This window comes from Schistocerca gregaria, chromosome 8 (assembly GCF_023897955.1).
Source record: "Schistocerca gregaria isolate iqSchGreg1 chromosome 8, iqSchGreg1.2, whole genome shotgun sequence".
Taxonomy (NCBI): Eukaryota; Metazoa; Arthropoda; class Insecta; order Orthoptera; family Acrididae; genus Schistocerca; species Schistocerca gregaria.
Window position 1 is genome coordinate 496,110,088 of NC_064927.1, and position 14,364 is coordinate 496,124,451.

The 14,364-nt window shown below is 38.7% G+C and overlaps 1 protein-coding gene across 1 annotated transcript in view; it reads right to left on the minus strand.

Moving 5' to 3' along the window:
* Positions 1 to 14,364, minus strand: part of LOC126285265 (uncharacterized) — a 165,293-nt gene that overhangs the window by 29,537 nt on the left and 121,392 nt on the right. The window contains exon 8 of the mRNA XM_049984556.1: positions 3,674 to 3,911. Within this exon, the coding sequence (XP_049840513.1) occupies positions 3,674 to 3,911 (238 nt within the window). The remainder of the gene's footprint in view (positions 1 to 3,673; positions 3,912 to 14,364) is intronic.

A 14,364-nucleotide genomic window follows, 5' to 3' on the forward strand; every position in this document is an offset into this window, starting at 1 on the left:
AAATCCCTTTTTGTGCGTGTTCCCCTGCCTCCGCTTGGTGAGTAGATTTTTATCTACCCATTTACATTATATTATCAATAACTGATTATCTTGGTTGTTATAAAATAAATTTAAGTGTCAGAAAGTCTTTTCTGAGGGCATTTGTCTTCAGTGTAGCCTTATAGAGAAATGAAACGTGAATGATAAACAATTCAGATAAGAAGAAAATAGAAGAGTTTGAAATATGGTGCCACAGAAGAATGCTGGAAATTAGATGGGCAGATCAATTAACTAATGACATGGTGTTGAGCTGAATTGTGGAAAAGAATAGTAACACAGCTTCATTAAAAGAAGGGATCAGGGGTGAGGTAACATCCTCAAACACCACATAATCACCAAATTGGCGGTGGAAAGAAATATGAGGGGTAAAAATTGCAGGGGATGAATATAGTAAGCAGGTTCAAATCTATGTAGGTGGCAGTAGTTATTTCGAGATGAGGAGGCTTCCACAGGACAGAGCAACATGGAGAGCTACATCAAACCAATCTTCAGACCATAGGCCCAGTGACAATAACTATTTGCAGGACTCCAAATGGACATCTAGAAACATTGTTCAAAAATTTTGAACTTATGGTGAAGAAAGGATTTAAGTCAGAAACAAACATTCCTATTTGTAAATACTTCAATATATAAATGTCAAACTCTGGTAAGCAGGTCTAATGATGACTTTTTAATATTCTTGGTCACTACAGTATTTCTAGAAATATTTATATTGCATCTCCTGTATAGGAATACTTTTCTGGCCACGAACTATCACCAGTCACATCCCCTACCAAACAGGCTCGCTAACAATACTTCCAATAAATGAAGAAATTTCATGTGATTCCCAGTTCAATGTAAACCTTTTGAATAGGTGCCATTTCAGCAACTTGTACATCAGTTTCACTGTACTTAGTTATTCAAGCGGTTTCTCATTTGGACTCATGAGGCTGTGCCAATCTTTCAACCACGAAAAACCTGCGTTGGTGACTGGGAACTGAACCTATAACATCCACGTCAGTAATACCAACAACACGAACCACTAGACCACTGGAATGCTTCCACTGAGGAACATGTAGTAATTGTGAGAGGTCAGGAAGAAGAGTCTGTAAACTTGTTCTTTGATATACTAAGTTAGATGGAGTGGTTTTTTTCCCTGTGAAATTCAGACTGACTAACTATTTTTGAAACTGTGATTGATAGATTAAAAATGAAATGTATTGCTGAATGACAGTCTTGTTTGTCTCTTCAAAATAATTATTTTGTCTGTAAGTGCAGAGGAAAGTTTCTGGACTGGTACAATATTAAACTTGATAACATTAGGGAAAATATTGTTATTACAGAGAATACATAAAAGTGTGAGAGTATGGGGCTAAACAGGCTCATATAATTTGTAAGGATACCTGAATTGTAAAGAGTTCTATGAAGCTAAATGTCATCATCTAAAAAAATCCCATATGAAAGGTATACAAAACCTGCTCGCAATAAGTGCAAAGCAGCCATGGAAAATTATCACATAAGAACCGTCTCCTACGCATATGTAAGAGCTGTTGCTTGAAACAGATGAATTGGAAGAGTTCTTTAAGTATCCAGAGAAAAAAAACTGGTTACAAGTACACCTCAAGTGTAATTTTTACAAGTGAAATGCTTGACAAGGAGCCTTCAGTGAGAGAATTTTTTCAGTGGAGTCCAAAGACATTGAAGAAACAGTGATACTATGAAAGTATAGATTATTACTGTTTATCCACCTAAATTATCAAGAAAACTATTCATTTGATTTCCTAATCTCTCATGTTTACTTTTAAGGAGGGGCACTACCGCCTCCACAACCCCCTCCCTGCTCTTGTTCTCTCTAGAATATGGTTATATTTTCACCATTTCTTTCTGACACATAAATTTCACCCAACTTACCCATGCTCTGCTAGATCTATAGGTGCCTTTGAAGAGGGTGGGAGATATGAAATGTGGCTCTCTTGCTATCTCATGGAATCTGGAGTTTTTGGAACATCAGTTTAATGTGGTCCTCTCCTGTACCAACTTCTTAATCTCAACACTTACACCCTGTTCCTCAATTACTTATTGGACATGTACATGTATCAGCCTTTCCATTTTACCCTCTAGGGCTCCCTTCAGTACCTGAAGCCTTAACACATGTCCTGTCATCCTGTCCATTCTTGTAGTCAATGTTTCCCATATGTCCCTTTCTGCACCAATTCTGCAGAGGACCTCCTCATTCTTTATTCTTCTCTAGCACCACATCTCAAACACCACAATCCTCTCCTTTTCCAGTTTTTCCATAGTCCACAATTTACTTTTACAGAATGTTACACTCCAGATCTACATCCTCACAAATTTCTTCCTCACATTAAGGCCAATGTGTGATAGTCCTGCTAGACTTCTTTTAGAAATGCATGCTCATGTTGCATGTGCTGGTATGCTTCTTATATTCTGCTTTTTCATCTTTCAACTGTTAGTATCCTTCTAAGGAAGAAGAATTTCTTCAAGTCATCTAGTGTCTTATCTCCAGTGTTACATTCATTATGGACAATTTCCAAAACTGTTTTTGTAAATTTTACTGTAGCAGTTTCTGTTTCCTTCCCAGATCTGAAACCAAGATGTTCTTTACACAGAAGTTGATATTTATTTCAATAATCCATAATTGTTTTTCAGAATATTTTTGAAAAAGAAGTAGCAACAAAACTACTGTGTAATTCTCTGTACTTTCTGTACAACATTTTCTTCTGATGTGAATAACTCATTTATAATGCTAATGCAGTCCTCTAGCAGATGCATTGGAACATTGCCTAGGCATGTGGATATTTTTACGTTATCTGACTGATGTGCTAAAAGTGCAGACCCACTACAGTTGATGTTGTGTTGTACATTGTTTAATCTCACTGATACATTATTCATACTACTCTCATCCTTTTATCACAAGTTATTGTGTGAAGTCCATACTGTCCGCAGCTTGTGGTCTAGTGGCTAGTGTTGCTGCCTCTGAATCACAGGGTCCCGGGTTCGATTACCAGTCAGGTTGGGGATTTTCCTGCCCAGGGACTGGGTGTTTGTGTTGTCCTCATCATTTCATCATCATCATCATCATTCCTGACTGTGGTTAGACTGGACTGTGAACCAAATTGGACTGTGTGAAAATTGGGACTTAGTATGGGCACTGATGACTGTGCAGTTGAGCACCCCACAAACCAAACACCATCATCATCATCATCATCATTAATTTCAAACAGAGACAGCATAACACACTATTGCCTACTGACCTTCTTGGCACCGCCCTTAGAGTGCGGCTTAAGTCCCTAGTAATAGATCATACCTCACTACACCCTACCTGGAGTGTGAGTTCATGAAATTTCCCTCGAGTGTCACACAATAATGCTTATCTCTTGATAGATTGGGAAGTGCAGTTACCCTCATGTAGCCCTTGTTTAATTCTGAATGTCTGTATGCTACCTCATTTTGAATACTTTTAGACTCAACACAATTTATGTATCTAACACTGATATTTAGGTGAACAACAATTCATGCATGCGCTGTAATATTATAATGTTTGATAAGTTTATTACACTCTTTGTTATGTTTCTTGGGAAGTTTTTTAGGGGAATCACAGATTATAATTCATGCAGTACAATGCCTCACTAACCTGTACCAAACGTATTCCTTGTGTCAGGAATGATTATTTCACGCCAGTTTTCTGTGTGGCCTTCACTCTTAAAGGGCGTAACGAAGGTGACCTTGTGCCCCCTCGCAACCAGTTCTCGCAGGTAGCTCTGTGCCAGGATCCAGTGGCTACGCCCGTGCAGAGGGAAGAATGCCAGGAAGTGAGCTCCATCCAGGCCACCCAGCAAGCAGAACAGCAGTGCGATGTGAATGGCTTGCATCTGGAGAACAAATTGTGCAATAGTATCCATTATTTACATGGGGTATGATTCATACAACACCTTGACCCCTTGCGGTTAACTTTCAATGGTGGCTGAATTAGAGTAAATTGTAATTAGTGTAATTTACTTTAACATAGTTAATGTGGTAACAATAAAAACTGTAAACACGAGTGCGTGCTAATCCAAATGTAATATTTGTGTCTTAATTTTAAAGAAAAAGCTACTTATGTCTAGAACAGGCAACACAGATTTTGTAATTCAAGATCTGCTGCAACTGTCATTTTTCTTCTTCAGTGGAACTCTAAATGCAACATGCAACAAAGAGCACATCACAATAATATTTCTAGACCTTTCAAAAGGCATTACTCAACTTCCTAATTGACAACACATTACTCATGAAACTGGTGTGTGCAGGTATAAGGGGACAATATTTGGGAAGGTAAAATTGTTCCTACAGAACAGAGCTTAGCTTCCATTCCCAAAAGAACATAGCATAAACTTCTACTACTCGGAAAAGCAGTGTATCAAATAAGAGGCAGCACAAGTCTCCGGTCTGGCACCAATCTTATTTCCCCCCCCCCCCCCTTTTAATCTCTTTTTTGCGAATGATCTATAACCATTTATACTATACCACAAATCACAAATACTTCAAAATTTCAGATGATGAAAGAAATGTATTAATAAAACAGAGCACCAAAGAAGAGTACCACATGCATTACAGACTAATTTTCAGGATATATACTACCAATAAACACACAAAACACAGTTAAAACACATTTGTACACAGTAGAAAATAAGCATTCATTAACTCTTTACATGGAATCATTCATCAAATCTCTTGAGAATATAACTTCTACCACATTTCTTAGAGCATGGATTCAGGATGCTTTAAGATAGCACAATATGTGAAATGTAAGAGCAATAAGCTGACTAGGCTAAAACAAAGTTTTATGCTCCCTCCACACCGATTAAAGCTATATTTTATGACTCCTCAATACATGAGCATGAAAATATACAATCAATTAAAGCACTGTGATATTCTGAGCATGGAAATTGGTCATCTAAAGAAAAAACTACATGAACACTTAGTGGAAAAAGTTATTATTCAGTGGAGGAGTTTATGAATGATGAGGTGCTAATTTAAACAAGGCAACTAACATCTCTGGGGCAAAAAAAGTACAAAACTGTAAAAGCATTGTACGGCTAGAAAATTGTTTGATAAATATACTTGTTATTATTTTTAAGTCTGAAAACTAAAGCCCTAAAATTATATATTGACATGTCTCCAGTAGAACAGATCACATGATCTGAATATTGTATGTTCTGAGATGAAATAAATTAAATCATATGTTGCACTACCAAAATATTCTCTGATTAAACATTAAAAGAGATAATCAAAAATTTAAACTTTCAGCCAGCATAATTATTACTGCAGATTGCAGATGATGTAATCTTCTAAGGAAACTTGCCTGCCAACAAAACTTGTATCATACACACATCAAAAAATATTTTGCATCACTCCAGTTCCCAGAACTCCTGAAGATAGGTGTTGACTATGGATATTGTATCACAGACACAGTCCCTTTGACTGTTCAGAGATGTCACTAAACTCACCCAAAGATGTAAACAACCATGCATGAGCAGCGCATATTACATGGAGGGGGTCCGACAGCCGATCAGTTCCAGTCATTCCACCAGGAAGGAGGTACATGGCTTGTGTTGGCTGTAGTTCAACCATGCCTAGATGGTCAATACCATGGTTTGATCATATCTGCATTGTTACTTTGTGCCAGGAAGGGCTCTCAGCAAGGGAGTGCCCAGGCATCTCGGACTGAAACAAGTGATGTTGTTCAGACATGGAGGAGATACAGAGAGACAGTAACTGTCCATGACATGCCTCACTCAGGCCACCCAAGGGCTACTACTGCAGTGGATGGCTACTACCTATGGATTATGGTGCGGAAGAACCCTGACAGCAATGTCACCATGTTGAATTATGCTTTTCATGCAGCCACAGGATGTCATGTTATGACTCAAACAGTGCGCAATAGGTTGCATGATGCACAACTTCACGCCTGATGTCCATGGCGAGGTCCATCTTTGCAACCACGAGACCATGCAGCACAGTACCGATGGGCCCAAGAACATGCCGAATGGAATGCTCAGGATTGGCATCATGTTCTGTTCACCGATGAGTGTCACATATACCTTCAACCAGACAATTGTCGGAGACGTGTTTGGAGGCAACCCAGTCAGACTGAATGCCTTAGACACACTGTCCAGTGAGTGCAGCAAGGTGGAGGTTCCCTCCTGTTTTGGGATGGCATTATGTGGGGCCAATGTACGTTGCTGGTGGTTCCATAACAACTGTATGATACATGAATGCCATCCTCTGACCGATAGTATAACCGTACTGGCAGCATATTGGTGAGGCATTCGTCTTCATGGATGACAATTCACTCCCCCATCATGAACATTTGTGAATGACCTCCTTCAGGATAATGACATCACTCAACTAGAGTGGCCAGCATGTTCTCCAGACAAGAACCCTATAAAAATCCCAGGGATAGATAGAAAAGGGCTGTTTATGGACAATGTGACCCACCAACCACTGAGGGATCTACGCTGAATCCCTGTTGAGGTGTTTGACAATCTGGACCAACAGTGCCTTGTTGAACTTGTGGATAGTACGCCACGATGGATACAGGCATGGATCAATGCAAGAAGACGTACTACTGGGTGTTAGAGGTACCGATGTGTTAAGTATCTGGACCACCACCTCTGAAGGTCTCACTGTATGGTGGTACAACATGCAATATGTGGTTTTTATGAGCAATAAAAAGGGCGGAAATGATGTTTATGTTGATCTCTATTCCAATTTGCTGTACATGTCCTGGAAGGTGCTGCAACCATTTTTTTGATGCGTATATAATACTGTATTTCATATACAATCATGCTTTGCAAGAAATATTATTGATTTGGAAATCTTGAGAAATATCAACAACTTTATACCAATAAATCAGGATCTTCATCCTTATGAAGCAAGAAGCAAACAGGTTACACATGTTTATCATGAACATACAAGACTAAAATAAAATAGACCACTACAAACAGGGAAAGAAGAACTGGACTGTAAACTATCTGACAACATTACAACAATAAAAGTTCCTACTATGAAAATGTTGTTATAGTGCAGCTGAATATTTTTATCAGTTAATGTCAGTTTTATAATTTTAAAAATGAAATATTATTGAAAATCTGAAAATGTATTATGTAAAAGTTGATGAAATGTTTCCTTAGGTGTAAGATAATTGAATCTGATAACATTAAGACATTCGGTCTGTATGATTGTATGCCATAGATACAATACATACCACAGCTGTTTTATGACTATTTTTCATATTATTTAGAAGAAATGTACAGGAAAGGTTCATAAAAAAATATTTCATAGAACATAATTATGAAGAGAATGAAGCTTACAGTTATTTAAAATGTCTTGGATGTTTCAAATGTCTGTATGGTCATCTTATCACCTCATCATTTTATGTTACCTTATTAGTTTACAGTATTGTTATTCACCATGACATAGTGCTTATTATAGTGCAGAGAGACTTGTCCAACATCATGTAGTACAGTTTGCACAACAGATTATTGATAAAGATGTAATATTAACTACATTGCAGAACATCAAAAGGAAGGTGTTTTGAGGGTCACTTATGATAAGATTTTGCATGGGATGCATATCTTCCACACTCTAGACCCACATCAGTGGGTATGGCACATCATTGTGTATGATTTGACAATACATAAGAAGACTGATGTTTGGTGTTACTGATCCTATCTAGTGAATATGGGAAACATTCTTAAGGGCTGATGTTACAAGTTTTACCTTCAGTCGCTGGCAACAGCAACACCATGTTACAAGGTAGCACGATACATCAAGAGCAATATTTCATTGCTGGCATAGTAGACCAGTCTGAGGGAGACTCATGGAGCTGGTAATGATGGTGCAGTGTGATAAAATTTCTAACTGAACATTGCTGTGTGACATCTCCACAGTAATTATGAATACATCTACCACACACATACTAGTGGTGTTGAAATCTGCTTATAACAGTTTTACTCAGCACACAACTGCATGTTTGAGAATAGGACAGCAGTTGGTGTTTAAGAGAGTGTTGGGATTGACAACTTCATAGAACTGTGCTGAATATCATTCACCACATAAACTGCAGTGGACAGCCACAGGTGGAATGAAAATATGCTCATCACCAGACAAAAAAATTAGTCACCCATAGAGAATTTACTGCAAGCATCATTTAATATCATGTAACAATGCCCATGAACTTGATAACTGCCTGGGAAGCAATGAAACAACAGCCTTGTTTGCAGAATTTACTTTATTGCTTTATTTATTCATGATGCATGTTATTGCCTAATATAAAGCATCCTCAGATTGACCAATGTAATGTTGGTAAATAGGTTTTGGATATGATTAGGATTACAGCAAAAAATGACAGCCATATATATAGTGAAATAAGAGAAACAATGTGCTCACGTTGTATATTAAGCATGTAACATCCGATAATCTAGCAGGTCTGTATAGCATAGACTGATAACTGCAGAATCCAGAATGGTGCCTCCAGCATATTTTCCATGTGACAGACTACTTACAGGCCTGATCCTGGCCAGCCACTTTGGCTGAGCGGTTCTAGGCGCTTCAGTTCGCAGGTTCGAATCCTGACTCAGGCATGGATGTGTGTGATGTGCTTAGGTTAGTTAGGTTTAAGTAGTTCTACGTTCTAGGGGACTGATGACCTCAGATGTTAAGTCCCATAGTGCTTAGAGCCATTTTGAGCCTGATCCTGCCTTTTATCTGCTTTCTGTGCAACACAGACCTGCAACTTTATCAGGCGTTATGCTTTTAATATATGACATCAGCACATACTTGCTTCAATTTATTTTATTATATATGACGAGGGTAGTTTATTTTTGCTGATGCCCTAATTGTGGCACCCAAAACACACTTACCAACACGGTAATGGTCAATATGAAGTTGCCTTGTCTTATTTTGTATATATGGTGTCTTGTATTTCAGGCTAAAGTGAATACAAAGAAATTAATTTGTTACAGTTGATATTTACTAGCTTTGTTTGTATAGCTAAAATTATTCCTCTTTTATAAATATTTGAAATTACAAAATATCTGGCATACTTAAAATTCATATTATTAATTGCACAATCTAATGCTAATTATTAAATTTATTTCTGGATTCATTTACAAAATAATGATATAACTTGGTGGCAATTCTTCATTCGTCAAGAAAGTTTGTAATCTCTTTGGAATGTGGTAGTATTGCAGAATGAGTTAGTAGCAGTGGGCATGCCTCTGATAGAAATCGACATGTTTTTAATTTTGGCAGTAATAATGTAGTTTTTGGTTTTATGAAAATGGAGATGTGAAGTCAATGTGATGTAGAAGAATGGGATAAAATAAAAAAAGGTCATAGAAACAGAAAGTACTTCCTCAGTTATTATGTCAACTGGAACCCACAAAGTCAAAATTGCAGCCTCAAGAATCTACCCCTATATGTACTGCAACCAACAATAAGAAAATGAAGACAAGTAAAAAAAAAAAAAGAAAGAAAGAAAGAAAGAAAGAAAGAAAGAAAGAATATATATGTCTTATGCCTCTCGAGAAGCTTCTGAAACTAATGAAGAGACTGAAAATTTACCAGAGATGTGTGGGAGGGTGAGGATGGATGTTCATTCAATATGTGCACCAAGTCCTGTCACATTTGGAAATGATTTAGATTCACAATCTGTGAAACATGTCCCTGTTTCCTCTCAGTCAGGATCAACCTACCGACCACAATTTTGACTTTGTATTTTACAGCCACATGTATTACACCACTGCTTGTAGACAAACTAACCATGAAAAAAATCCAGCAACGTCACACACCATGGGGCCATGGGCACAGCCCAACATGATTGCCCCTTTTAACCACTGACACATTCTTAGCACTTGAAACATAAACATCTACCATTCATCAGTGAGCTTGCACTGGGGTGGCTAAATTTTTCCCCAGTCAGCTTAGTTCACACTGAAGCAGAACTGACCAGATGGTTTAAATTTTCATCTATCTTTTGTTCAGGGGATTCATCAATAGCTTTTAATCAAATTTTCAGTGAAGTGTGACCAAGGACTATGGTTTATGCTGTTGCCCAAATGAACTAGAATCAGAACTGTGAGCCCATTGCAAATACAACCTTCATTTGTTCTAGATACCACAAGGGAGTGCAGAAGGCTCTGTGGATGTTGTAGGTTACTAGCTGCTCAGTGAAGGCATTTGATGAATTCTATCCATCTGAACTACTTAAAGAATGTAACAACAGTGCAACATTACATAATTGTGTGTCATACACAATGACAATTTTGACAGCCAAAGAGAAACAATGTTTTGTTCAATTTTATTTCTTGTTTTAGATCTTACTCAAGTCAAAAAATTATCTTTTATCAAAGTAAGGATAAGACAAAAGTAACAGGCAACAACAGAGTAATGTTCCTCCAATTGATATACATTTCTGATGCTGGTATGAGTAAGAAATTTACCCAGTTATTCGCTCTCATTGTCCACTCACAGATGTTGGAAAATGCAAAAAAATTGAACAGGGAAACCTAAATGTATAACTGATCTAAGCATCTTTAACTAATATTACAATATGTCCGGTGAAACAAAACACCCTGCAAGACTACAGAAATAATTTTATGCTATGACAGTTTGACCCCAAAGAGCAAACGATCCTCCTCAGTTTGCCTGACTGGTCAGAATACTGCAACAGGCAAACTCCTGAGACTTGATATAATCTCCTCAACACACTTGCATCCACTATAATGTCGGCTCTTGACAATGAAATATGACCTAGTAAAATTGACTCTTCAGATGCCTGAAATTTAAACACAAAAATTTGCCCTTGTCGACATTCGTCATTTTTGTAGGTCTTGTCCAGCTGTGACATGTTATGTGTTTCTCCTTCCCCTTGTTGTCCTGGGTCCACTAGAAGCCCAAGTCCTCAATTCCTTAGGATTAGTGGATTAACGCTTCCTCTTGGCCAGCAGAACCTCACCAACCTACTCTGGTGGATAGCTCTTTTTGCTTTTGTGATTACGTATCACTAATGTTGATGCTTGCACAGTGGTGGGATAACTGGGTATGTCAAATACCAAATGTCTTATTGTGGGGAATAAAAACCTTTTTCTCTTACTATTTTATCTTGAAACAACTGTGCTTGTGGTTTTTTTCTATATGTAATCCATTTTGAAGTTCTAAGAATTCATCTTCTGACATATTAACTCTGTCACCTAGTAACCACTACAGTGGATACCAATTTATGAAAATACAAATTACTTGTGGGTGTACACCACATCGAATACTAAGACAATGAGACTAAATGAGGCTTTGGGAATTCTGTGTCAAAGAGAACATCACTGGTGATCCACTGAGACCATATGTGCGATCTTTGACTGATGATTCACTTAATGGCATCAGAATGAGCGGTTGTATCTCGTTTGTACGGTTCCAGTAAAAATAAAAAGTGTGCTATATTGGACTCGTGTCACATTATTACACATTCCACATATTAGCCATGTAGTGTAGCACTGTGCTGGTGTCTGTGGCGACTGTGTTTGTGCAGAATTTGGACATTTATGCTTACTACACAACTACAGTGTTGCTGTCGTGCCCCCATAGTGTTGCGCAATTCACACAGCCAGACAACAGTTCTCAGGCCACAATACCAGGTGCTATGGCATAACGCCTCCCCCCAAGAACCATGGACCTTGCTGTTGGTGGGGAGGTTTGTGTGCCTCAGCGATACAGATGGCTGTACCATAGGTGCAACCACAATGGAGGGGTATTTGTTGAGAAGCCAGACAAATGTGTGATTCCTGAAGAGGGGCAGCAGCCTTTTCAGTAGTTGCAGGGGCAACAGTCTGGATGATTGACTGATCTGGCCTTGTAACACTAACCAAAATGGCCTTGCTGTGCTGGTACTGCTGAAAGCAAGGGGAAACTACAGCCATAATTTTTCCCGAGGGCATGCAGCTTTACTGTACAGTTAAATGATGATGGTGTCCTCTTGAGTAAAATATTCTGGAGGTAAAATAGTCCCCCATTCGGATCTCCGGGCGGGGACTACTCAGGAGGATGTCGTTATCAGGAGAAAGAAAACTGGTGTTCTACGGATCGGAGCGTGGAATGTCAGATCCCTTAATTCAGCAGGTAGGTTATAAAATTTAAAAAGGGAAATGGATAAGTTAAAGTTAGATATAATAGGAATTAGTGAAGTTTGCTGGCAGGTGGAACAAGACTTTTGGTCAGCCGAATACAGGGTTACATATACAAAATCAAATAGTGGTAATGCAGGAGTCAGTATAATAATGAATAAAAAAAATAGGAGTGTGGGTAACCTACTATAAACAGCATAGTGAACGCATCATTGTGGCCAAGATAGACATGAAGCCCAGCCTACTACAGTAGTACAAGTTTATATGCCAACCAGATCTGCAGATGACGAAGAAATTGAAGAAATGTATGATGAAATAAAAGGAATTATTCAGACAGTGAAGGGAGACGAAAATTTTATAGCTATGGGTGACTGGAATTTGGTAGTAGGAAAAGGGAGAGAAGGAAATGTAGTAGGTGAATATGGATTGGTGCTAAGAAATGAAATAGGAAGCCGCCTGGTAGAATTTTGCGCAGAGCATAACTTAATCATAGCTAACACTTGGTTCAAGAATCATGAAAGAAGGTTGTATACATGGAAGAAGCCTGGAGATACTGACAGGTTTCAGATTGATTATGTAATGGTAAGACAGAGATTTAGAAACCAGGTTTTAAATTGTAAGACATTTCCAGGGGCAGATCTCGACTCTGACGACAATCTATTGGTTATGAACTGTAGATTAAAATTGAAGAAACTGCAAAAAGGTGAGAATTTAAGGAGATCGTATCTGGATAAACTGACTAAACCAGAGGTTTTACAGAGTTTCAGGGAGAGCATAAGGGAACAATTGTCACGAATGGGGGAAAGAAATACAGTACAAGAAGAATGGGTAGCTCTGAGGCATGAAGTAGTGAAGGCAGCAGAGGACCAAGTAGGTAAAAAGATGTGGGCTAGTAGAAATCCTTGGGTAACAGAAGAAATATTGAATTTAATTGATGAAAGGAGAAAATATAAAAATGAAGTAAACGAAACAGGCAAAAAGGAATATAAACATCTCAAAAATGAGATCAACAGGAAATGCAAAATCGCGTAGCAGCGATGGCTAGAGGACAAATGTAAGGATGTAGAGGCTTATCTCACTAGGGGCAAGATAGATACTGCCTACAGGAAAATTAAAGCGACCTTTGAAGAAAAGAGAACCACTTGTATGAATATCAAGTGCTCAGATGGAAACCCAGTTCTAAGCAAAGAAGGGAAAGCAGAAAGGTGGAAGGAGTGTATAGAGGGTCTATACAAGGGTGATGTACTTGAGGACAATATTATGGAAATGGAAGAGGATGTAGATGAAGATGAAATGGGAGATACAATACTGTGTGAAGAGTTTGACAGAGCACTGAAAGACCTGAGTCAAAACAAGGCCCCGGGAGTAGACAATATTCCATTAGAACTACTGACGATGAGCAATATGTATGAGACAGGCGAAATACAGAACAGTGCAGCAGTTGAATCCATAGTGAAGGAAAACCGCCGAGTGACACTGAATGACATTGCAGCATGTTTACAGATTAGTCATTGGTCAGCACACCACATTGTGCATGATGTGCTCCAGTTTCACAAAGTGTCTGCAAGATGGGTGCAACGGCAGCTGACTCCTGAAATGAGAGAACGACGTGTTGATGCTTGTGAAGAGCTTCTTCGGCGCTTTGAACGAGAAGGTGATGGCTTCCTTACAAGAATCGTTACTGGGGACGATACCTGGATTTACTTCCACCAACTGGAAACGAAGAGAGCGAGCAAGGAATGGCGCCATTCATCATCACCAATACCAAAGAAGTTTCGAACAGAACCATCAACAGGGAAGGTTATGCTGACTCTCATTTGTGACGAAAGAGGCATCATTTTGGAGCATTACATGCCTAGAGGGACGACTGTCACCAGTGCATCATACACAAATCTCCTAAAAAAATCGTCTGCAGCCTGCAATCAAATCGAAGAAACGTGGTTTGCTGTCAGCAGGTGTCCTTTTGCAACATGACAATGCAAGGCCCCACACTGCCTGCACAACAATTGCAACAATCACAGACCTGCATTTTTAGTGTATTCCTCATCCACCATACTCACCAGACATTGCTCCAAGTGATTTCCATATGTTTGGACCACTCAAAGACGCAATGGGAGAAAAGAAGTTCCGTTCTGATGAAGAGGTAAGGCACGTGGTGCATGAGTGG